This window comes from Perognathus longimembris, chromosome 28 (assembly GCF_023159225.1).
Source record: "Perognathus longimembris pacificus isolate PPM17 chromosome 28, ASM2315922v1, whole genome shotgun sequence".
In the NCBI taxonomy this organism is placed as follows: Eukaryota; Metazoa; Chordata; class Mammalia; order Rodentia; family Heteromyidae; genus Perognathus; species Perognathus longimembris.
Window position 1 is genome coordinate 82,498,457 of NC_063188.1, and position 24,336 is coordinate 82,522,792.

The window sequence follows — 24,336 nt, forward strand, 5'->3', positions numbered from 1 at the left end:
TGCCTGGACATGTGTCCCAGTTGGCTTATAGGACATTTAAGAAGATAAATATCTGAAAACTTAAAGTTGCTTTTGTTGATTTTTTTTCCATTTCGTAACATTATCTACCTTGATGACTTTTGCTGCTTTTCAAGTGTAGGCCAATGACAAGGCATCCTTCCCATTTCTTTAACATTCTAGAAGAAACTCCTGCGGATACAGTTGTTGTTATTTATTTTGAAACACTATAAGTGCACAAATCCCAATAAATAGAAATTGTAATCCCTAGACAACACAGTTAAGAGATTCCAGAAATATAGGATTGGGCATGCTCATGTGCAAGTACACATTTCAAATGGTTCTCATTGGTTTTCTGATTAACACAGAATTGTGATGTTAGATTTCTTTTTCTTTTTTTTTCTTTTTTTGGCCAGTCCTGGGGCTTGGACTCAGGGCCTGAGCACTGTCCCTGGCTTCTTTTTGCTCAAGGTTAGCACTATACCACTTCAGCCACAGTGCCACTTCTGGCCTTTTCTATATATGTGGTGCTGGGGAACCAAACCCAGGGCTTCATGTATATGAGGCAAGCACTCTTGCCACTAGGCCATATTCCCAGCCTGTGATGTTAGATTTCTTGTAAACAAAATTTTTTTTCTTTATTGTTAAATCTTCCAACTGTGTTAAATTTCCCAACTGTGGATGGTCAAGACTCTTTTGTTACCACAAGAACTTTCTTGGCCTCTTTTGAGAACTCTAGTGAGAAAAGTGAGAAAAATGTGGAGGTCAAGTTTAGGAAGCCTGTGGTGGGCTAAGATGCAGGTTCTGAAGAATAGGTTGGATTGCTGCAGGTGGCAAATGGTTGCTTTGAAATTTGCTCTTAGAATAGAGACAGGCTGTTTTGAAAGGGTAGGAGTATTAATATCTTTCCTCTTCCTGGTTACTGTCAACCCTTCTAGCTGTTTCTATCTTATTTTGCCTATGGCTTGACTTCCTTTCCTTCACTTAATTTGTGGCTGCTGTATAGTGAGAGACAGTTCAGTGAAAAGTATGGAAAATAATAGTATTTAGTTAGAATCTAAAACTCTGAATTCTAAATCCTTTTCTGCCATTCATTAGGGTGTTATCTAACAAATGGGCAGGGACATGGAAGTATTCTGAGATTGGGTTTTGTCATCTATAAACTAAATATTCCTATCAGATTCTACCTGTCTGGAGAGACTATTGAGGATTAAATGAAAAAAATCTAAATCCACTCTATAGCTATTATAGTGATTGTGATTAGGATTATTTAAAAGCTCATTGGGTGGCCCAGTTCTTCATACATAGAAAAATATAGTATCTTTTTAAGTATCTATGAAACAAAAATTATACCTTAGTTTTAGAATTTTTATAATGAAATACAAAGGAAAGGTAGAATTTTTGACTATGCTCCTGTTGAATAAATCTTGCATGTTTAAAAAGTTGTCTTTTAAAAAGGTATACACTGATTCTTGAAAATACCTGCAATGCCCATCCTTTTATGGTGTTTTAAGTTTGTAATTTGTTCCAAATGTCTAATGTTGAAGGATTAAATAATTTTCAACCCGTTTTCAGTGGCAGGAATTAAAGGCTAATTGAAGTATAATTTTTGCAGTAAAATTGTCATCTTTTATATAGTGCATTTAAAAATATTCTAGGGCAGTTCTAATTTTATAGTTTTATTCTTTTAATTTAATGTACCAAGTAATTAAAAATTGCTACAAAGAAATGAAGATGAAAATGATTTTAGTTAATTTCCCCTCAACAAACTGAAAAGATAAATGGAGTAATGGAATAGAGCCCAACACAGTTTCTGGCACATAAAGATATTCATTAAATGTTCCTTAATGAATATGGCATGAATAATTTTGAAGTATTTCTAGAATTTGGAGAAAGGCATCATTCTGAATATGATATAAAGTTCAAAGATGAAAGGTTGACAACTTTATGTTAAAATACCTCCATACAGAGTTTACATAACCCAGTTGTTATTGAATTATTAGCCCTTTTGGGTGCTCTGATTTTTTTTGCTTTGACATTGGAATAGGTTCTCAGACCTAAGTCACTTGCAGGTATTGGGAGATAATTCTCCATGGGCATCTTGCATTTTTATTTACACTGAAAGCAAAAATATGGGTATTCAATGCCCCTTGTTCTAAGATCTCTCCACTTGTGTGTGTGTGTGTGTGTGTGTGTGTGTGTGTGTGTGTTCGTGTGTGTATCCATAAACAACTTTGGAAAGACAAAAATAGTCTTGTCCACTAGTGCTAATTAATCTCCCTGAAGAACAAAGGACAAGCATAGCTACAGACAAGTCTAATCAATAAAGTTGATTATTGCTTCTGTAAATTTAGGTTTCCTAACATCAGAGCTCCTCTCCTGTCATTTAGTCTACTGTATGGGGAGAGTTTTCTTATCCTTATTGTGTTGTACCTCATTCCTCCGGGAAATGAAGCTTAAGCAACTGGTATAGAAATGAAAATATTGCTGCTGTTATTGCTATGAAGATGTATACTGCATATTATCTGTAACCAAAAGTGAATGGACATCATAGGGGTTGGTAGCAGAAGACTGATGAAACTGCAAACCTTTGACCCAGAGTGCTAATACTATGAAACTTCTAGCCACCCTCATTTGTTGGCCGTAGCTGGGTAGAGATGTAGAGGTTGCAGAGGAAGAGAAGAGAATAAGTTAAGGTGGGCAGAAGAAAAAAAAGTTTCCATGAAGCTTCAAAGCTTATAGTCATTCATGCTTGTTGAAAGTAAAGATGATAGTTCTAGCCCCTATGTACTGGGACATTGGTTTTTTTAATGAATACTAATAGCTTGTTCAGTGTGTCAACTAGATACTGAAAGTGAGCCTGTTTGTTCTTGGAAAAGTGCATGATGACAGAGTGGCATTTTTTTTTTCTCTCACTGTACTCATGTCCCCACTTCCATCTCCCACCACTGCCCCAGTCCTCATAGTTTATTAAAATACTTCTCTAACACCACTTAGGCAGCTCTAATGCCATGTCAGGCTATATTAAGAACTAAGCCAAGCACAACATCTTGGCTCCTGACTCAGAGTTTGAGTGTACTCTCTCCAAGAACAAATCTGTTGGCCACTTCTGTGTTGTGGGAAAGCATTCAGGGCTGTTGCTGAGCTGCCCTATAACTATATTCTTTCTTAGCCACATGATAAAATAATAATTGTATTTTACTTCATACCACAGGGATGTATATCCGGCGCCATCGGATTGCTCTCCCACCTCCGAATGAGGATGAATATTATAATGTGCATCATTTCAATATTGATGAGGAGGTTGTCTTCTATGGTCGGACATTTAAGATTTTTGATTGTGATACATTCACAAAAAACTTCTTGAGGAAAATAGGAGTCAGAGTGAATCCCTCAAAACCATGTCCGAATGATCCCTATATGAAGATGCGGAAGGAGGTAAGAAGTTGATCCTTACAGAGTTCTTATCTTCAGTGCAAGAATAAGTGCAAGAATTCAGTGCAAGAGTTGGTAAAATGTGACAATATTACTGATGCCACAATTATTCAAGTTGTCCTATTCTCTATTGGGTTGGAGGAAAGGTTGAGTGTTTGCTTCAGAAGAGAAATGACTCCTTTACTCCTCTCTTTGCTTACTATTCCCTATCTTATTCCTAGTTCTTTTGATGTTGTCTCCCTTCAAGCAGCAGGAATATTTCTGGCTACTTAAGATTAGTCTTACAGTCATTGACAGTGTATTAGTTGTCTCACACTTCCTTGGCTTTCCTTTTCCAGTTTTAGTTAACCTAACTGGTTGGGAAAATCTTGCTACTGTATACTGATTAGTGAACCAAGCCTTGAGTGTATGTATATATAGATAGATATTCATGCATGCATGCATGCATCTATCTAGCTATCTAGCTATCTCTAAATTAATCCTGTCTCTGATTTTAATCCTTTCTCTCCCCAATATTATTATTGTCTTCCAAGTTTGATCCCAAGTAATGTAACAAGACTCAGTGTTATCACTGCAGTTTTTGTCTTCCTGCAATTTTTTGACCCATATTTTCTATTTTCCAGAAGAATCTGAATTCCCAAAGAAGAAATATCATGTGGAAGGTTTCACATGCACCCATGCAATCTCCTTGTTGGTAATATAATACAGATCTCTTGATTCTTATTTTGACTTTCAGTATTGGCATTTGTTCCCTTTTTCCCTTCTTCTTTTTGGATGTCTAGTTTTGGCTTTTTTTTTTTTTTTTTTTTGGCCAGTCCTGGGCCTTGGACTCAGGGCCTGAGCACTGTCCCTGGCTTCTTCCCGCTCAAGGCTAGCATAGCACTCTGCCACTTGTGCCACAGCGCTGCTTCTGGCCGTTTTCTGTATATGTGGTGCTGGGGAATCGAACCTAGGGCCTCGTATATCCGAGGCAGGCACTCTTGCCACTAGGCCATATCCCCAGCCTAGTTTTGGCTTTTTGAGACAGCCTTTCACTATGGACCCCCAAGGCTTGTCTCAGTGTCTTGAGTGCTAAGATTATAGGAGTATGCCACCCTGCTTGGCTTTTGTCTTTTTGTTGGTATATGATTGCATACAGTAAAATACATAGACATTATGTGTGCTTTTACATGAATCTTAACAAATCCATATAACCATATATCCATATAATCTAAATCTGGATCAAGATGTTGATTATTTCCATTCCCCGGGAAAGTCCTCACATGCATTTTTAGCTTCTCCCTCTCACTACCCAGAGGCACCTACTGTTCTTATTTCTGTTCCCATAGATTTGTTTCAACTGAGTTTTGTTATTTTAAACTTAGATTTCATTTGCTTGCAGTAAGACAACAAAATTTTACAATACAACTCTCCTCTCATTCTGTTTTGATCTCTTATTAAAAGCTGCATGTAGAGTCATTCATTTATGTCTGTCTTCTAGCCTCAGCAGAATTAATCTTTAATGTGGTAAGCATAGTCTTCCTGAGATGTGTATGTATATGTATATATGTACGTATATTACTGATGCTGGACTATATAAAGTAAATGCCTATATATGAGTAATAAAGAAGCTTTTTTGATTTGGGTTCATTTTTATTCCTTGCAAATGCCCTGGATGACAAATATAAACTCTTCAGAATCCCCAGAGAGAATGCGAAGGAAATAGATCCATTTGAATTACCATCCCTTGCGTATGGCTGCACTTACTAGCAGTTGGCATTATAGGCTAGTGATTGTGCATGATGATGTATTATATAAAATTGCAGAGAATGCTCTGAAATTTCATAGATTTATGAAGAAAAAGAAGCTTGTTCCAGGAATAGAGGATAAGTATCAAGAACAGCCAAGAAATGTTTTAAATAATTTTCTTTCAAATTGAGAGGTTCATTGTGGCATTTACTCCCTCAGGGAGAAAACTCTTCAATAAAGAGAGAAACCTTTGGAAAATTAGGAGTTTAATAAGAGGCTTTTATATTGATTTTGGCGCATTTAGTTCTTTCATATTTGCTGCTTTGAAATGTAAAGTTAAAATTAGACTATTTAACTTAAACTGAAAAGTATCCCAACAGTATGTAATCAATAATTCATTTCTCTGAGGTCTGATGATGCAGAAGATTTTTTTTAATTGATGAAAGTACCTTGCTAGGTACTAGGGGCTCATGCCTGTCATCCTAGCTGCTCAGGTGGCTGAGATCTGAGGATTACAGTTTGAAGCCTCTTCTGGCCCATGAGACTATTGTCTTCAATAAACCTCCAAGAAAAGACAAAAGCAGACTTATGGCTCAAGTGGAAGAGAACCAGCCTTGAGCTAAAAAAGCTAAGGGACAGGGTCTAGGCCCTGAGTTCAAGTCCCAATACTGTCAAAAAAGAAATAGAGAGATATAGAAGGACAGAAAGACAGGAAGAAAGACAGAAAGAGGAAAAAAGAAAGAGAGTGTATAGAGTCCTTGCAATTTTTTCCCCCAAATACCAAGGGTAAGTCTGAAGAGCCTCTAGTTAAACACTATTTCCCCCTTGTCTTGGTGGGGCAGGTAAGACTCAGTTGACCTTGACAGATATAAAATTTTACAGGGAGGGGGATAGAAAGTGGGAGAAAAGCAAGGGAGGGGATAACAGTGTTCGACAAGAAATGTACTTACTACCTTATGTATGTAACTGTTAATGCCCCTGTATATCACCTTGACAATAAAATTAAATTTAAAAAAAGAAACAAAAAAATTACAAAAAGGATTATACAGCCCAATTTAGGTTAATATTTCCCTTGCCAATGATTTCTTCCTTATATAGCAGTCCTATTTGGCCACATCAGATAGAATGAAGACAGTTATGCTTTGAGACAGGGCTGAGAACATAGAAACTGTGGGAAGAGCTGTAACATGAATACTGCTCCCTGTTTGTTCCTGGGATGGCCAAGGTGGGCTTCTTCATAGACCAGAAGTTCTCCGTTTGCCCTGCTCTCAATTCTGCTGGGCTTATATAGCCTTGATAGCTAGAACATTTGGCACAAAATAATGCCAGGCTTATATTTCTTTTCTTTTGTTTCCATACAAATGTGAACAATTATGCATTTCCAGTGAAAAGACACACAATTTTTTCATCAACTTATAGTTAGTATGGAGTCAAATGTACAAATAGTAAATACACAGGACAACGAGTGTTAAACTTTATTAGTAACAACATGAAAGTCAAGATGCAATAATTTTGGGCTTGGGATGTATGTAGCTCAGTGGTAGAGCATTATTTGCCTAGCATGTTCAAGATCCTAGATTGCATCCCCAGAACTACCTTTTAAAAAACCAGAATTTTCATTATCCCGGAAAATTTCTGTGTCCCTCTTTCTGGTTGAATCCTGTACTCAAAGGCAGTATCTGATCTGTTTTCTGTTACCTTAGATTAGTTTTCCTACTCTTCCCTTTCTTCCTTTCTTCCTCTCTCTCTCTCTTTCTCTCTCTCTTTCCTTCCTTATTTCTTTCTCTCCTTTCTCTCTTTCCCTTCCTTTCCTCCCTCCCTCCCTCCCTCCCTTCCTCCCTCCCTCCCTCCCTCCCTCCCTCCCTTCCTCCCTCCCTTCCTCCCTTCCTTCCTTTTTTTTTGTGCCTATCCTAGGGTATTAACTTAGGGCCTGGGTGCTGACCCTAGGTGCTTTTTTGCTCAAGACTAGCGTGCTACCACTTGAGCCACACCTCCACTCCTAGCTTTTTGGTAGTTAATTGAAAATGAGAGTCTTATGGACTTTCCTGCTTGGGCTAGCTTTGAATCATGATCCTCAGTTTTCAACCTTCTAAGTAGCTAGGATTACAGGCATGAGCCACTGGTACCTGGCCCTACTCTTACACAATAACCTTGACACTTGGAGATAAGTCACTTAAAAATATAATAGAAACAGAATTTATTATATATAAATAATGTTTAGTAAAATATACAAAAGCTTCTTCCTACTACTGCTTGTCTGTATCTTTAAGGCTAAAACTGCATGTATTATTTATATCTCATAATGTCAGTTGAAAAATTTTAAATATAATCACAGACTAGCCATAATTTTTTTATCTTTATGCCAGTTGATATACCAGCAACTCTTGCTGACATTTTCTCTATTTTCAGATATTAGAGGCCGTGGAGCCCTTGCGACCCTATCTGGCTGTTGACAACCTCAGACAATTCCTTGAGTATGATGGGAAGGTTTTGCGTTTCTTCTGCTTGTGGGATGACTCAGTCTCACTGTTTGGAGACCGTAGAGATCTCGTCCTGCATTATTTCTTGGCTGATGATACCATTGAAATCAAAGAATTGTTTCCTCATAACTCAGGCCGGGATGCTTCATCACTGTTCCTCCGGAGGAGTAAGCTACCCAAGGTGATCAGTGAATTCAACCACTTTCCAAGTTTCAAGAGACTTGTGCCATTGTTTGGACTATTGTGTTACTACTGATGATGTTTCTATATACTAGTGAAAAATTTTTATAAAACCTCCATTTTGTGCCATCTTAATACACATCTATGGAATTAAACCAGACAACCTGAAAAGTCAGAGTTGGAACATTCTGGATGTAAGGCAAATAAAGGGAAAAAAAGCCATGTAAGGGAAAGTACCTATGTTTTGAGTTCACAATCAGTTTTACAGAAGTAAAGGACTCCTTAGTAAAGGAATTAATTTCTTCTGGCTTTGAATGGGACACTGGCATATGGCCCCTGCAGCCTACTGAGGAGAGCCTATGATGTTGGTTTGGATTATGAATATGTACATTCATATACCCACATGTGTATGTACACATGCACACAAACAGGCACACAAGTTATGTGCTCAGAAGGAGATTTTATATTTGTAAGTAACTAGTCATCAATTAGCCACTGGCTAGTGGTGATTTTGCATTTTATTCACTATTAGAAGGAAACTGTCAGATTGATTTTTACAGTTTGATTTTTACATTTGAGGACTATATAATTTAGGTGTAATAGGATGGTACAGACAGAAGACTTGGATTACAAAAGTCTATCTGCCGTGTGGCTGTGGCAAGTCACTTAACCTTTCTAAAGTTTATTTTTTTATCTCTAAAATGCAGTAAACTGTACCTTCTTCCTGAAGTAACTGTCAGGATTGAATGATACAGCATAGTTTAAAAAACACTACCTAAGGACTTACTAACATCTATAACAATCATATAAAAGCATATTTTATAGTTTTATGTTGCATTTAACTTTTTAACTTAGATAAAAGTTTTCTTTAAATTCTTGTTGTTGGTTGTGGGGCTTGAACTCTGGGCCTGGGCATTACACTGAGCTCTTTCTGCTCAAGGCTAGTTTTCTACCACTTTGAGCCACAGTGCCACTTCCAATTTTCTGATGGTTTAACTAGAGATAAGAGTTTCGCTGACTTTCCTACCTGGGCTGGCTTTGAACTGCAATCCTCAGCTCTCAGCCTCCTGAGTAGCTAGGAGTACAGGTGTAAGTTACTAGCGCCTGGCTGATAAAAGCAATTTTTAACTTAGTTCTTTGTGTTCAAGAAAAGCTAGCCTGTAACACTTACTTCTTATGTGAACAACCACTGACTATTGGATTCCCAGATTCTTTGATCTCACTACCAGAATTCCTAATGTGTGGCTTGGAGGCATGGTAAGGTAGAGTTTGACCAGAGGGATCTCTGGGATATGCACAGCAGGTGGTCAGGATGTACCAGATAAATCTGATTTTGAAATGGTTTTGAAAAATGGAGTGAGTATAAAATAATGATCCATCTGATGTTTGCTGTGTTTCTTACCATCAGTTACTTCATTTAAATCATTCATTCAACAAATGTCTAGGTAGTAAGCAAGTATAATTGAGTGCTTGTTCAGAAGCTATAGTGAGAAATGGATTAAATTCTGCTATGGAATTTTGGTTCTTACTGAGGAGAGATACAAAAGGGATAGGTGTTTCCTTGACATTGTATTTTTAGAAAATTATCTTTAGTAGCTTTATAAAATACTTTCAATTCAACGTATCACTTTGTGAGTATAATGTTGACTAGTGTCAGTGTCATATCTTTTATCAGTTCTTCCACATCTCTCCCAACTCCACCCATTTCTTCAGTTTACCTGCATTATTATATATGTACGGTGAATATTGTGATCGCATCCACATACCCTTCCTCTCTCTATTCATCTGGATCCCATCCCCTTGACCTCACCCCCCAACAATACATATTCCAGTTTCCTGGTATTCACTTTATTAAACTGTAAGTTCATTGTTCAAAGGAGTTATACCATTGGAATTGTCCCATGCATATATCATACTTTAGATAATATGCTTGTGTATATATGCATATGACCATGTATATGTTTACATATATGTTTATAATTTTGAATAATGCTGATGAAGCATTTAGAAAGAGCAAGCTTGTTGCAGTGAGTGATGAAGAGCCTGAAGTTCTAGGAAAATAAGTACTTTGTCCTAGTCTTGTCAATAGTCAGTGATGAAGAGTGACTTTGGGTCCAAGTATACGGTTCTTCCATGTAATATGCCCTGATTAGGTTGCAAGCCTCATAAATTCCACACATTTAGATAAATTTTATGTCACATATATCAGGAAAGATTCTTATGTCTCATCTGTATTTGCTACTTTGAATCACTATTAGATGCAACTTTCGACATTCTCTATAGCTTGTGCAACTGCTTAGAACCACCTTAGCTGTATGTGGGACTGAGCTGGGCCCTAGTCTGTTCTAGGCTGTATTTCCTCTTAGAGTCTGACCCTGCTCTATTGCTCTCTCCACCTCCCCACACTTCTAAGGTTGGCTTGTAGGTGCTTAACATACTTAGCTCAGCATTAGGAAAAGTCCGGATCAGAAAGGGTGCTAGGAGGAGGAAAATGAAGAAGGCAAGGGACCAAGTCCTCCTTAGGGAGGTTTGAAGTTCAGTGAATAGAAAAGATAACTGCAGATAAAACAACTGAGGAACCACACAAAGTTGTTGAATGCTGTGGTGCGTGCTGGTGAGATATGGTTTGAGGACAGGTAATGAATTGAATAACTCTCAAGGTATTTACTGGCTTGGTGGAGAAATTAGTGGATAGTTCCCTGTTGGATGGGTGAGGTCTAGGGAAAGATGAAGTGTATCAAGGCCTTGAAGGATTCATGGGGTATATAGGACTGTCTTCAGAGAGTGCTGAGGCACAGAAAGGGAAGGTGAACAGTATGTCTTGCACTGGGTGAGGGAAGAGCCATACAACACATACTTTCCACAGGTGTCCTTTGAGTGTACCATCTATATGCTTAGAGATATCCATCACAACTTTGTTTTGCTTTTATTTTTTCAGTATGGCCCAGATGGAATCTATCAACCAGGCCAATTAGTGCAACGAGCAATCCTTAATATATATGGTGATGCAAAAGAGCAACGATCAGATGCTTATCTCTTCGATAAATACCACGTGAGGAACCTTACAATTTACTATGGTTTCTAATATGACTTCCTGGGAAACTGAACAGTGGGGAGAGTTAAATACTCTGTTCTTGTGAGGCTGTGAATGAGATCAATAAATACATAAATACATGTATTGTACTGCTACTTAGCAATAATAAAGAGGCTTGAGTGACTATAGAAAATATATTCATTGCATTGCTATCTGCAAGCACTCCAGTGCTAAAATAATGCTTTAGAATATTAACTTTGATTGCTTTTTGGATTTGATTTAGAATGTAGTTACAAATGATGTCATTAAAGGGATTTAAAAAAACTTCTATTTCTTTGAGAAAGGGGTGCCTAGTTCTTTGGAAGGTTCCTGGTGCTAATACTGTGGGGTTTTTTTGTTTTTGTTCTTTTTTTAGCTAGGAAAACCAGATGAACAGTTTTACAAAGATAGTGACCTGACCATAGGAACCACCATCAATGTTTGGGGAAGGAAAGTGCTCCTCTGTGACTGTGATAACTATACAAAGTGTTATTATAGGACTAAATATGGAATTGGTAAGTGATATGCCTGCCAAGTAGAAAATATTACAAACATTGACTTTCAAGTTTCAGATGTCAAGCTTGGAACTGCTACCATTTATTACCCATTTGATATCTTTGAGCCATTTGTGATCTTATGTATCCTCACAGTCCTCAGTAAGTAGGCTCATTATCTTCAATTTGAAGTGAAAAAATCAAAGCCATGGGACCAGTACAGTCAACCAAGATTTGAACTTGTCTGCCTGGTGCCAGTTTTTTTTTTTATTTCCATTTTCCCCAATAGCGCTCTGCTTCGAGATGATATTGTATGCTTTGTTTGGAAAATTGATGTGGAAATCTAAATATGTTTTTCTCTCTATTTAATTCCTGGTTACCACACCAGGTATACTTTCTTGGGTTCTCTAGGGAATTCTTGTCTTCACTTTTCCCTACCTTTCCTGGGGAGGCTTATCTAAGGTTTCAGCATTTCTCTTCACAAATATCAATTCCATTCAAATTATCTCAGTTCAAAATGGAAACTAGTGATTTATTAAGTATCTACTATCTAGAGATACAGATTTATAGAAGAGTTTTAGACACTGGGGGTGTGAAGGAGCTGGGACCTACAGTACATCAAATGGTATTTATGAGAGTCTAGAAACAGGCAGTGGATGTGATATGAAACCTAAAAATTCCAAACCCTCATTTGTTAAACTCCCATAGTCATTCTCTTGAGGATCTACCAGCTAGGTCTGTCTCTGTTCCTAGACCTTTTATCCACACTCCATGAACTTTGCTGCTGCTAGAAGTGGTTCGGTGCTAAGCATCCAACCTGTTTTGGAGTTAGTGTAGGAGTGCCTAGTCCTAGGAAGGTATCCTACAGTATCTATGAAGGATTGGTTCCAGCTTCCACTTCTCAAATCTGAGGAATGCTTAAGTCCCTGATATGTAAGAGCATATTTCTATACAACCTACAGAAATCCTCTTGCACTGTCTCACTAAATTTCCCAGGCAGGCAGGTCTTGGGCTCATACAATCCTCTCACTTTATCTTCCTGAGAAGCTGGGGTTACAGGCATGTGCCACTGTTCCTGGCTAAATTATCTTTAGATTACTTTTGATACCTAATACAATATAAATATTATACAAATGGTTGTTAGTCTCTATTGTTGGGAAAAACAACAAGTAAAAATCTATTCATATTCAGTACAGACACAGTTATCATTGTCAAGTATCCTTCTCCATCCCCCCAACTTCCCTTCTCTTGAATGTTTTCAATCCATGGTTCGTTGCATTTGAGGAGCATGCATAAACTATCGATCTGGAGGATTGCATTGTATTCCCATCTGCACACAGGACTATTCAATGAACAAACTCAGTGAGGGGTAAGATGGAAGCCAGAGCAACTATAGCTTTTTAAAGACAAGATGCTTTGTCTCCAGAATGAGAGGAGGCCCACCTATGTGTTCCGGTTGTCCCTATTGTGTAGCATTCCTAGCCTCCTAATATCTTTGTATTGTGACAGAAGGCACACAAAGTACACAAAGGGGTTAGAATGAAAAAGACTTTGAGTTTCATTGTTAGGTTCATTAAGAGAATTTGTTCCACTGCATTTGTGTGCCAGATTAGTGAAAATGTATGGGCCCTATCAGACCAAATTGGTTGCCTATTTTAATTTCTAAAATTGGTCCTTTTTTAGTGGACACAGTTGAACATATTTGCTTTGGGGACTGTAGATAAGAGGCAGCCAGGAATGTGCAGGTGGCAGCTGTTTTAAAGAAGCTGCTAATTTGCTTTTAGATCATTGGGAAGAAGGATTTGCCCATTGATAAATGTAGATGTCTCTTTAGAATCAATACATCTTCCATTCAGATTTAAAATTTGGTGATGGGTAACTTGCACCTGAATATTACCTTCAAATAAATGCTGTGGTGAAAGATGACTATAATCAGGTGTAGATTCATATAAAGGATGTAGTAAGGATTCTCAAACTTCATATAATTTCTTACCCATGGAGTCCAACCTTTGCTAGATGTTTGTTAGCTTGATTTTGAGAATGTCAAATTTGCTTTTGAGAAAATGTATTGAAGAGACTTGGTCCATTGCTCATGTCTTAGCAGTTTCTATAGAGAATTTTCTGAAGCAACGTGAGTCCCCACTGTGCATCAGATCTATCTGTCCTGGGTAATTGTATCAGCTTCAAATGCCCTTTAGTCTACTTCAGTTGAGTTCTTGTCCTTAATTTCTTTCTACTTCTTTTGTTTATACTATAGGCTTACATATTTGGGAAAAAGAGTGCTTTGTACCTTTAAAGCTAATATAATAGCATTAAGAGAGAAAATTATGCAAATCAAAATTTACAATGCTTTTCATAGTCAGGCTGACTTTTTACATTTCTACATAACATATGTTAAAATATCCTGTTTAACAGACGATATTAAACATTTCTGAGTGTACTTAATGTAACTAATGCCTAGAAATGTATCTGTGATGAAGTAGCAGTGAATGGATCAATATTCTCTGAGTCTACAGACTCAGACTGATTTTTCTTGTAAGGTTAAATTAATACACCTCATGCTAGTTAGACACAGTTATTTCTGACATTAAAAAGACTTGAATCCGTGATCTTTAGCTTTCTTTGTTAGTGGCTATGACATGATGAAAAATATGTGTAAGGATGATGAGACAATTCAGTATATATTGTTACCATTGAAGGACTTTATACAGTATTATTATGATGTTGATGGGGTTTTTTATTTTATTTATCATTGATCTGCTCCTAAAATTTTTTTTAAGATCTTTAAGATTTTTTATTATCTTTGAAGTCCACACCAGAACAAAGTGCTCTCAGTAATTGTGGTCTTGTCAGTAAATTGTGGTCACATCACATTTCCTCCCTTGGAAGTAATTGTGGCCAGGAGAGTACCTGAGTATCTCCACTGTGCAGCATACCGGAAGGAGCTGACAAATAGCAACAATACGGCTAGGCACTTCTGTAGCAGGAAGCCAGCAGGACAGTTTTCATGCAATACTCAGCCTTGGTGATTTAGAACCTTTACCTACCTGATGACAATCCCATTTTATTTTGTGGGAGGTAAAAATGACAAAGAGGAGTTGGAAACAGTCCCAAGAAAGGCACAGATGACTAGTTAGAATTGCAAGAGACGTTTGATTCCCTGTGTGAGACTCAATCTGTCCCTTAGGAAGATGAGATTGTTTCATGATACTGTTTCAGGATATTGCGGAGAGGGTTGCTCCATAGATGTTTTGCATATTACAGTCCAGTGCAATACCAGCATTATACAGTGTAGCCATTCTTCTGGCTTCAGCTCACCTGCTGGGCTGTAGCTGGTCATTCCATTAGTTAAAATGGTCAAACACAGACTGGTATGAAGGTTGAAAAAGGCTCAAGGCTCCAGCAGACATGATTTTTTCCCATAAAAGGACAGAAATATGTAGGTAAACTGTTCTTTCATAGGAAGTACTTTTCCTTTATTGTCTTTATTTCTATTTCTTTATCTTCATATTGGTTCTTAATGTCTGGGACAACCAACCTAGTAACAAGATGACTCATTCCCATGGCTTTTGAGCATTTGCTAGATTAAAGCTGCCCAAAAGTCTTAAAGCACATTTAATTTTCAGCAGTCATTTCTGGCCAAGCGTGATGAGCAGCAGCAGGACATCAAAGATATGGGTTTAATGATCACTTGAGGAAATTGGCCACCCCAGGTTGTAGCAAATGGGAAAGAACTGGCTTGTGGTCTTACCTTGTGGCCTTGATGGGCAAATTTTATTTCTTTCACCCCTCCCCTTCACCCTTATAAAGATGGCTGAGGATTAGAAGGTTCATAAGGATTTTATAGCTCTCACAGTGTGCATTTCACTAATTACATGACCCCCCTAATAAATGTTTCCTTGAAATGATTTTATATAGGTGTTAAGTATAAGCAGAGATAAGATTTAACTAGAGGTAATGAAGCCTTATCCTTCGAGGTTCTTTCTTTGCAAGGGCTCCAGACAAAAGGACTGGCTTAATTTTGAAGTAACTTGACATTCTTTGTCTTGAAGTGCTTTATCCACATTATATAATTTGGCTTCAGCCCTCTCAAACCCTGGATCCCACGTATGGTGTTACTAGAACATAAGAGATGAACCTTGAAGTACTTAAAGACTTTTCTCTAGAGTGAGTACCCCTGAAATGGTGAAATCACTGCAAGGAAACATTAGACTCCTTTTGATACACAATCTCTCTGCAGTTTGTTCACATCTAGTCAATCACAGATAGACATTCACTCCATGCATGTTCACAAGTCATTTGGAATTAGAGGAATCAGAACATCTGAAAGATACACCAGGCTCTAGCACAATGCCAGTTACAGAAGACATTGGGAAGATGCTTTTCACAAAAATGTGTACCTTTTCATTTATCTAATGAATATTTTTGAATACCTGAAACATGTAGGATGCTTACCATTCAGGTGTGAGTTCATAGCCTTGTGAATATATTTGAAATACCCAGAAAAATGTGATTTAAAGTTGGGTCTTGAGCTAAGGTTTTCCAAAAGATGAATGTGGTTTGCCAAAAGCCAGAGGTGATGGAGTGGAACAATTTCTCCACTTTTATACACTAGATGGCACTGTGGGTGCAGTAGAAAGTCCTAAATTGGTTCTTTTGTTATTTAAATCTATTGCAAAAATTATGTAGTTGGGAAAACAACATTGTGTTATAGGACCTGCAATAGAGAGGAGTGTGGAATATTTTCTTAATTATTTTGTGATGCAGTATGTGTCCTCTTTTGGTAAGACTGCTCAGATTAGTAAGTACAGTTATATGTATATGTCTCCTGGTGGAGGAATCGGCTCATTTCCCAATTTTCTAATAGTCACATAGAGTTGTCCTGCTATGGTTGTGGTGCTGCCTTGAAATGAATGGCCTAACCAGTGGTGTGTTTGACGCAATGGTGAGCAATGATAGAATTTACAGCAATTCTAATTACAAGGTTTAAATTTTTCTCTTTATTACCAAGAAGTCTCTTTAATCACCACAAAAATAGCAATAGGGAAGGCTTACAAGTCTTTTCTGTACTGGAAGGCTGGCTGCTCCCTTTCACTGAGCCAGTGCAAAATATTGGATGACATTCTTTGTCAACATGTCTGCTATGAACAGTTTCTGTTAGGCTGGAACAAGATTCTTTTAGAGATTGTGCTTGGGGAAATTTCACATAACATCTGCTTAAGAAACCTTAGGAAAGGTATAAGCTGAAAATATTTCCAAATTAAGAGTTAGAAATGGTTTCAAACGTTTAGCCTATGAATCAGTCAGTTGAGAAGCCCCCTCCATCCAAAAAACCTCCTCAGTTTTTAGAGTTAGATTATTTTAGATGATGTGTTGATGCACATTTCTCTCTCATTGTGTTATATACTAAAGTTGGTACTCTTCCTTCTATTAGAACTTTGACAGTGGAATTCCTTTCGTTCACAACTGAAATACCTATCAAGCTTGGAGAAGATGTGGAAAGTAGGTTATGTGGTTTGATTTCTGGAAGGATCCTGGCATCTTTTGCCATTTGTTGGGATATCTTGTTTCCCATTTGTTGGGACAAATAGTGACTTGAATAGATCTGGTCAGTATGTTATTAGTCCTAGAAAGCATGGTTGCTTCTTAGAGATTGCACAGACTTACAAATGGGTTTCTAGACTATTACAAATATCTTTCCAAGTTTCTCTCCATGTCTTTTCCTCACAGGTGATAATTAAATAAATGTAATCAACAGTAGTTACCACTTGGTGCTCCCTTTGAGAGAATGGGTAGGTGGGTGATTTAAGGATTTTTGGTTCTGTTTTGCTCTATTTTAAGTACAATTGCAGTCTTTATTTTTTTGAGCAGTAGCAGGGTGACCTGGAACAGTGGCTGATGAAAAGAAAGAAGTTTCATTTTTGTGTTTGTTTGAACTAGTCAAGTGTCATATCCTTGTCCTAGAGTCAAATTGGAGGGAGGCAAGGGATAGTCTGGGCAAAGGTGTAGGAGGGGTACCAGGCCAATGAGTAAGGTTAAAGGGGAAATGGTCAGAAGTCAGTCTTATTTGGAAAGGAATTTTACTAGTGAGTATTAAATGAAGACAAGAGAGGGCTAAATTTATTACAGGATAAAATAGAGGATTGGTGGCATAAGTTTTCAAGTTTATATTTTCATATCATTGGAAAAATCATAGAACTAAATAGCATTCAGAAATGGAGATATGATGACCAAAGAGAAATATTTACTTATTTAAAAATGTTTTTTTTTCTTTTGCAACAATGGTGATTATTAAATTATTTCTGTGGTTTCGGTAAACATGATCAAAACTTAACTCTCATATGATTTTGTCACATTATTTGAAAGAGTTTAAAATAGTCTACAAAGATCTCCATGCTCATCTTGAAATCATAACAAGCCTTTCAAAACAGCTATAACCAGGGCAAAAAAAATATTGATGTTTTGCTTGCCTTTGTTTTGTTCTAGAGAACTTTCCCTCCATTCCATGTGAGCCTCCTCCTGCTCCTCCAAAAATAGAAAGGAAAATTCCACCTTACAATGGCTTTGGATCTGAAGAGGATTCTCTTCGTACTTGCATAGGCCTCAGGCCCACGCCTCATCAGAGGAACTTCAAGAAGTTCATGGAAGAAGACAGGTGATAAGGGAACCATATTGTAATCTTGTAATCCCCCAATATGTTGTTTGGAGTTTATAACATAGTTCTCATACTAAAACAGGTGTCACATAGCTCATCTGATTCCCTGTCCAGGGATACATTATTGTAGCTTTTTTTTTTGTACTGATACTATGGCTTGAACTCAGGGCCTCTAACTCTTGCTTAACCTTTTCTGCTCACAACTGGTGCCATACCACTTGGTGCATGCTTCTAGTTCTGGTTCTTTGCTGGTTAATTGTGGATAAGAGTCTGTTAGTTGTCTGCCTGAACTGGCTTCAAACCTTGATCCTCACAATCCAGTCTCTTGAGTGGCTAGGATTGCAGGTGTATGCCATTTGCACCCAGCTTTGCAGCTTTTAAAATGAAGTTGCTTAGCATGATGGAATCACCAGCTTCTCATTTGAGTGTTTAATGTGTCATCTGTAGTTACATTATCCCATGTGCTTTCTTTCCATATCTGTCTATTTCATGAATTTTGGGAGGGTCAGATAATTTTGGCTTGTTAGGCTGTTTGATCTCTGTCATAACCACTCAGATGTGCCAGTTAGCCATGAAAGCAATGAAAGAATATACATGTTTGACTGTGTTCCATTAGAACTTTTTATGGACATTGGTATTTGAATTTCATTTACTTTTGCATGTCACATAATATTATTATTCTTTCAATTTTTTCAACCATTTAAAAACATACGAACTACTCTTCTCTCCAAAGCCATATAAACACAGGTGGCTGGCTGGATCTGGCCGTGGACTGCTTTAGGTATTTCAATGCTTTCTAAGTGTTTTTCAAAATGTTATTTTGGCAATTAATGTTATTTTGACTTGAGAGTTTTGGTTAAGTTCCATAACAATAGATTGCTCATGTGACTAAATGATGGATTTTTCCAAAGTATTCCAGTACACATGACACAAAATCTGTGGGCACTGCTGAGTGCTATTTTTGCTTCTGCAGAGAGAGCAGGCTTTATTGGAAGAAGTTAGGGGAAAAGTTGGTAGGACAATGTTGTAGATACTTGAATACAATGTGGTATACAATTTGCAGTCCTGTATGAAAGAGAAAAAGACTTAAAGAAGAGATAGCAGAAGTTGTACTTTCTTTAATGAAGAGCTAGCAATAGTTGCACTTTAGCTGTAAAAATGGTCCAATTCTCTTGTTGAGAATTATACAAATTGTTCTAAAGTCTGTCTTTACTGTGACATGATGTCCTTTAACTTTTGTTAATATTTTAATTTTATTGTCAAGGTGATGTACAGAGGAGTTACAGTTATATACATAAGGTAGTGAGTACATCTTTTGTCTAACTTGTTACCCCCTCCATTTTTCTCCCACTTTCCCTTCCCTCAATCTACCCCCAAGTTCTACAGTTAATTTCCAACATATTGTCTTGTATTGCTGGCTGTTACAATGGTTAGTCCTTTGTCCTCTGTCTCACCATTTTGATGTTCCCCTTCCCTTCCCTAATTCAGATAAACATATATACAATACCCAGGGTAGCAAAATAAAATACATTGACAACAGGGGATAAACAATAGGAAAGAAAAATAAAAGAAAAAAAACAATTTCACATAGTACATTATAATTATCTACATTGAAGAACCTCTTGTTTCCATATCTTTGAGTCTCCTTTGTCTCTCAAGAAATAATCTTTTATTTTCCTAAGGGCTTCAAAGTTTTATTTAAATCTTAAATTCAGTGCTACTCAAAGTAAGGTCTTCATATTTGTACAAATGCTACTTTGGAGGTCTTCTTCTAGATCAACTGAGAAGAAACTCGGGGGAGGGGGCAAGTCCCACTAGAGCTCTTGTGTTTTCACAAGGCCTCCAGGGCATCCTGAGGTACTCCTGGGTTTGAAAATCACTGATTTTGATATGCAAGAGAGACACCAACTTATACTCCTAATGATAGTGTTAATAATGAGATTTCATGGTAGGACTTTTGATGGATGACTTTCACTAACTGCTGTTTTTAGGAGCAGCCACTCAGTAGATGGGAAGGAAGAATGCCCCTATTGTAAAAGGAGAGCAAAGTTTTCTTATAAGTAAACAAGATGAAATATTATCCAGGGTGTTGCTTCTGGAACCTAGGAGGAAATAGTTCTTTGTGGATAGTTGGCTTAGTCTCTCTATATTGTATAAACTTGCCCATAGAACCCTGACTACAGACAGCATTCTATATGTGTGTCATGCTATTCCAGTTGGAAGATGGTGGTTATAGGCACAAATGTGTCTAATTTAATTTCTTTCTGTCCACTGCTTGTTTTGTGCCAGGAATACATGTCAAGCTCCTCCCACACAGTGACCTTGTTTCCATAGTAACTGGCACATTCGGCTGGAGACTCATGCAGGAGTTTAAATGACCTAAGGTTTCAAAACTGTGAGAACCTAAGGAAGATGATCTCACACAGCATATAAAGGATAGTTTCTTCATAAAAATAAAGAAACTGAATCAAGACATGACATTGTACATGACAAATTGATTTTATATATTGCTATGAAACAAATTTACTGGACCCTATTGTTCTGAGGTTAATGCTGCCACTTTGAGTCACTGGAAGAAATCATTTCAAATTAAGACATATGAGAGGTTTTGATGGATATGAAACTCTTCTTTACTGTCTGGGTAAACATCACTGTGATGGCCTGGTGGAGAGATTATCAAGTGTCTCTTAGGAGAACCAGAGTATCTTTCTTGCTGAATATCTTTTTAGAGCATAGGATTGAATGACTTACTTCATTCTGTGTGCCTACAATGTCATACTGAATATCTCTCTAATAACAATATTGCTACTAATAAGTCTTTCATGATTACTATGTATTCATTAATTTATAACAACACTTGATCTTGTTCAATCCTTAAAACAGCCTGGGAAGATAATGTTATTTCATTTCATCCAGTGTGGGGTGTGTGTGTGTGTGTGTGTGTGTGTGTGTGTGTGTGTGTGTGTGTGTGTGTGTGTGTGTGTGTGTGTGTGTGTGTGTGTGTGTGCTGGTCCTGGGACTTGAACTCAGAGCCTTACACTCTTGCTTGGCTTTTTTTGCTTAAACCATACCTCTTTCTGGCTTTTGCTAGTAAATTGGGGATAATAGTCCCATAGGATTTTTCTGTCCAGGCTGTCTTTGAATCTTGATCCTCAGATCTCAGCCTCCTGAGTAGCTAAGGATTATAGGCACAAACTGTCAGCAAGTAGCTCATCCATTTTTGATTGTGGAAATAGAGGTGTTGAGAGGCACTGCACCTTGTCAAACTTTATCCAGCTGATTTTTAGTTGAACTAGGTTTTAAATCCAGAGAGATCTGACTTGTAGAATCCTTTCTTGTGATAGAGTTTGTATTTATCACAGGAACTGGAGACCACTCATATATCACTCACATAATTCGTGGGTTCCCTCATCCAAGAACTATTTGAGGTTAGGGATTGCCATCAACCTTACTGTTTTTCTAAGAGTTAGAACAATGTTGGCACATTTTCCAGTAAGAAAAGGAATGGATGAGTGATGCGAATCTTATAAATATGTTAAATGTTTGCTAATACACTTCTTATTGAACAGAGGAAGACTGTTTCCCATACTTTTGCTATTCATGACCAATATATCATCCATAAAGCCATGATTTAATCCTAATCCCTCACTTGTCTCATATCTCAAATATTGTCCATCTGCTATCCCCATCAGCCATCTTTTCTCCCTTTAAAATATTTTTCGTTATTAAAAATAAGCCTTCACATATCTTCCCTACCACAACACTCTATGGCTTTTTTTTGTTTTGAGGAATTTAGTAGACATGTAGCTCTGGGTAAGCCATTTATTTGCTTAGTCAGCAAATATTTCCTGAGTACCTGCCGTGTACCAAGCACTTACCTGGGTACTTCTCATACAACCTTGATATTTGCATTACATTAGTGGAAAAAATAGACACAAAGCCCTGATAAATTCATAGAACTTCCTTTCTCCTGGGAGAGATATGTAAAAAGATAAAGATAATGCACAAGCATTTTAGATTGTATATAGATGGTATTAAGTACCATTGTAAATAGAAGGTATTAAGGTACTATGAAAAGGATGATGGGAGTATGGTACAGACAATTTCTACTGTCTAGTTGCTTTTTTTTTGCCAGTCCTGGGCCTTGGACTCAGGGCCTGAGCACTGTCCCTGGCTTCTTCCTGCTCAAGGCTAGCACTCTGCCACTTGAGCCACAGCGCCGCTTCTGGCCGTTTTCTGTATATGTGGTGCTGAGGAATCGAACCTAGGACCTCGTGTATCCGAGGCAGGCACTCTTGCCACTAGGCTATATCCCCAGCCCCATGTCTAGTTGCTTTTTTAAATAGTGTGTTGTGATGGATCTTTTTGAGAGGAAGTATGTTCTAGGCAGGAGGAACAATTGAGTATAAGATTCTAAGCAAGAAGCATGCTTGGGATGAACAAAAATCATCTACAAGGTCAGTATGGCCTTTCCTTTCCATAAACTGAGTGAATGGAGAGTAGAGTATACCTAATGGAGATGAAGTGGAGAGAAATAATGGGATGCATCACATGGGGCCTTGTAGACCATAATAAGGATTGTCGAGTTTGCTAAGGAGGCATCAGTGGGAGACTGGGGCAGAGAAATGATTTCATTGGGCTGGGATATATTTTAAAAATCCCTTCAGTGCCATATTGAGTACAGACTATGGGAAGATAATGGTGAAATTCCAATCTAGGTGAGTTCAGTGGAAGTGATGAAATTAAAAAATGGATTCTGGAAATATTTGTGGGTTCTTTTGGTGCCAGTACTAGAGTCTGAACTCAGGACCTTGTGCTTTACCACTTGGGTTATGCTTCCAATTTTCTGACTTTTTGCCTAAGCTGGGTCCACACTTTGATTCTTAGATCTCAGCCTCTTAAGGATTATAAGTGTGAACCACTGGCCCTTAACAAAATATTTTGAAGATTTTCTGACAGATGAGATATGAAAGAAGTTAGGAGTTAAGGATGATTCTCAAGCCTTGAACCTAAGCAACTGCAGGAGAGGACTTGCCAGCACTGAGATGGACAAGATTAGATTGAATAGGTTTGGGAGCAAGAGCAGAAGCTCACATTTTGAACAGGTTAAGTTTGATATAGCTATTAAATATAAAGTGGAAACAGGTATGTATAAGCAAGTGGTTCAAGATAGAAATCTGAGATACAGTCATAAACTTGTGAATCAACATGTAGATAGTATTTTAACTCATAAAGTTAAATTATACTAAAGCCTTGAAAGTAGATGAGATCACCAAGGGAGTGAATATATATAGAGAAGAACATGCATAAACCTTGGGACATTACAAATCAACAGATTGGCCAGGGTCTGGGCATAGTGGTACCTATCTTTTTTTTTTTTGCCAGTCCTGGGCCTTGGACTCAGGGCCTGAGCACTGTCCCTGGCTTCTTTTTGCTCAAGGCTAGCACTCTGCCACTTGAGTCACAGCACCACTTTCTGGCCATTTTCTGTATATGTGGTGCTGGGGAATCGAACCCAGGGCTTCAAGTATACGAGGCAAGCGCTCTTGCCACTAGGCCATATCCCCAGCCCAGTGGTACCTATCTATAATTGCAACTGCTTTGGAGGAAAAGATCAGGAGGCTCACAATTTAGGGGCAAACCAGGCAAAAATTTAGAAAGACCTTAATAAATAAGCTGCTATGGTGAGGGCACTTCTGTAATCTCAGCTATGTGGAAAGTATAGGTAGTAGGTACCTAATCTAAAGTTGACCCTGGGAGAAAATGTGATACCTTCTCTGAAAAATAAGTCCCAAAAGGGCTGGAATCATGGCTTAAGTGATACAATGCCTACCTATCAAGAGTACAAGGCCCTGAGTTCAAACACCAGTACTGCCAAAAAAATAATAGAGACTGGGGAAAGGAGGAGGAAGAAGCAGAAGAGACTAGAAAGGGACAAATGATGCAAGGCAGGGACAAACTGAGCAAAATTCATGATCCTGGGAGCCAAGTGAAGTAGGAGTATCAAGTAAAGAGTGGGCAATTGTGCTGGTTGCTAATCTGTTAGGTTAGATGTAGATGTGAACTTAAGCATTGCAATTGGCATTGTGGTCCCTACAGGGGTAGTTTAAGTAGATAAACCCCGTTGGGTTTAAGAGAAAGTGGAGGGATGGGGATGTGACTCAATAGCATGCAGGAGGCTTCTGGTTCTATCACCATCATGAAAGTAAAGAAAGTGGGAGAATTTGGAGCTGTATATAACAAATGTAAGACATGGCTTCTCTATCTAGGAATTTATTGGGGGGCAGTGGGAAT

At 37.9% G+C, this 24,336-nt stretch overlaps 1 protein-coding gene across 1 annotated transcript in view; it reads left to right on the forward strand.

Annotated features, from left to right (window-relative positions):
- The window catches only part of Efhc2 (EF-hand domain containing 2), a 153,478-nt gene that overhangs the window by 61,220 nt on the left and 67,922 nt on the right, over positions 1-24,336 (forward strand). Inside the window, exons 4-8 of the mRNA XM_048335429.1 lie at positions 3,212-3,435; positions 7,570-7,821; positions 10,759-10,872; positions 11,270-11,408; positions 17,874-18,042. Coding sequence (XP_048191386.1) covers positions 3,212-3,435; positions 7,570-7,821; positions 10,759-10,872; positions 11,270-11,408; positions 17,874-18,042 — 898 coding nt within the window. The remainder of the gene's footprint in view (positions 1-3,211; positions 3,436-7,569; positions 7,822-10,758; positions 10,873-11,269; positions 11,409-17,873; positions 18,043-24,336) is intronic.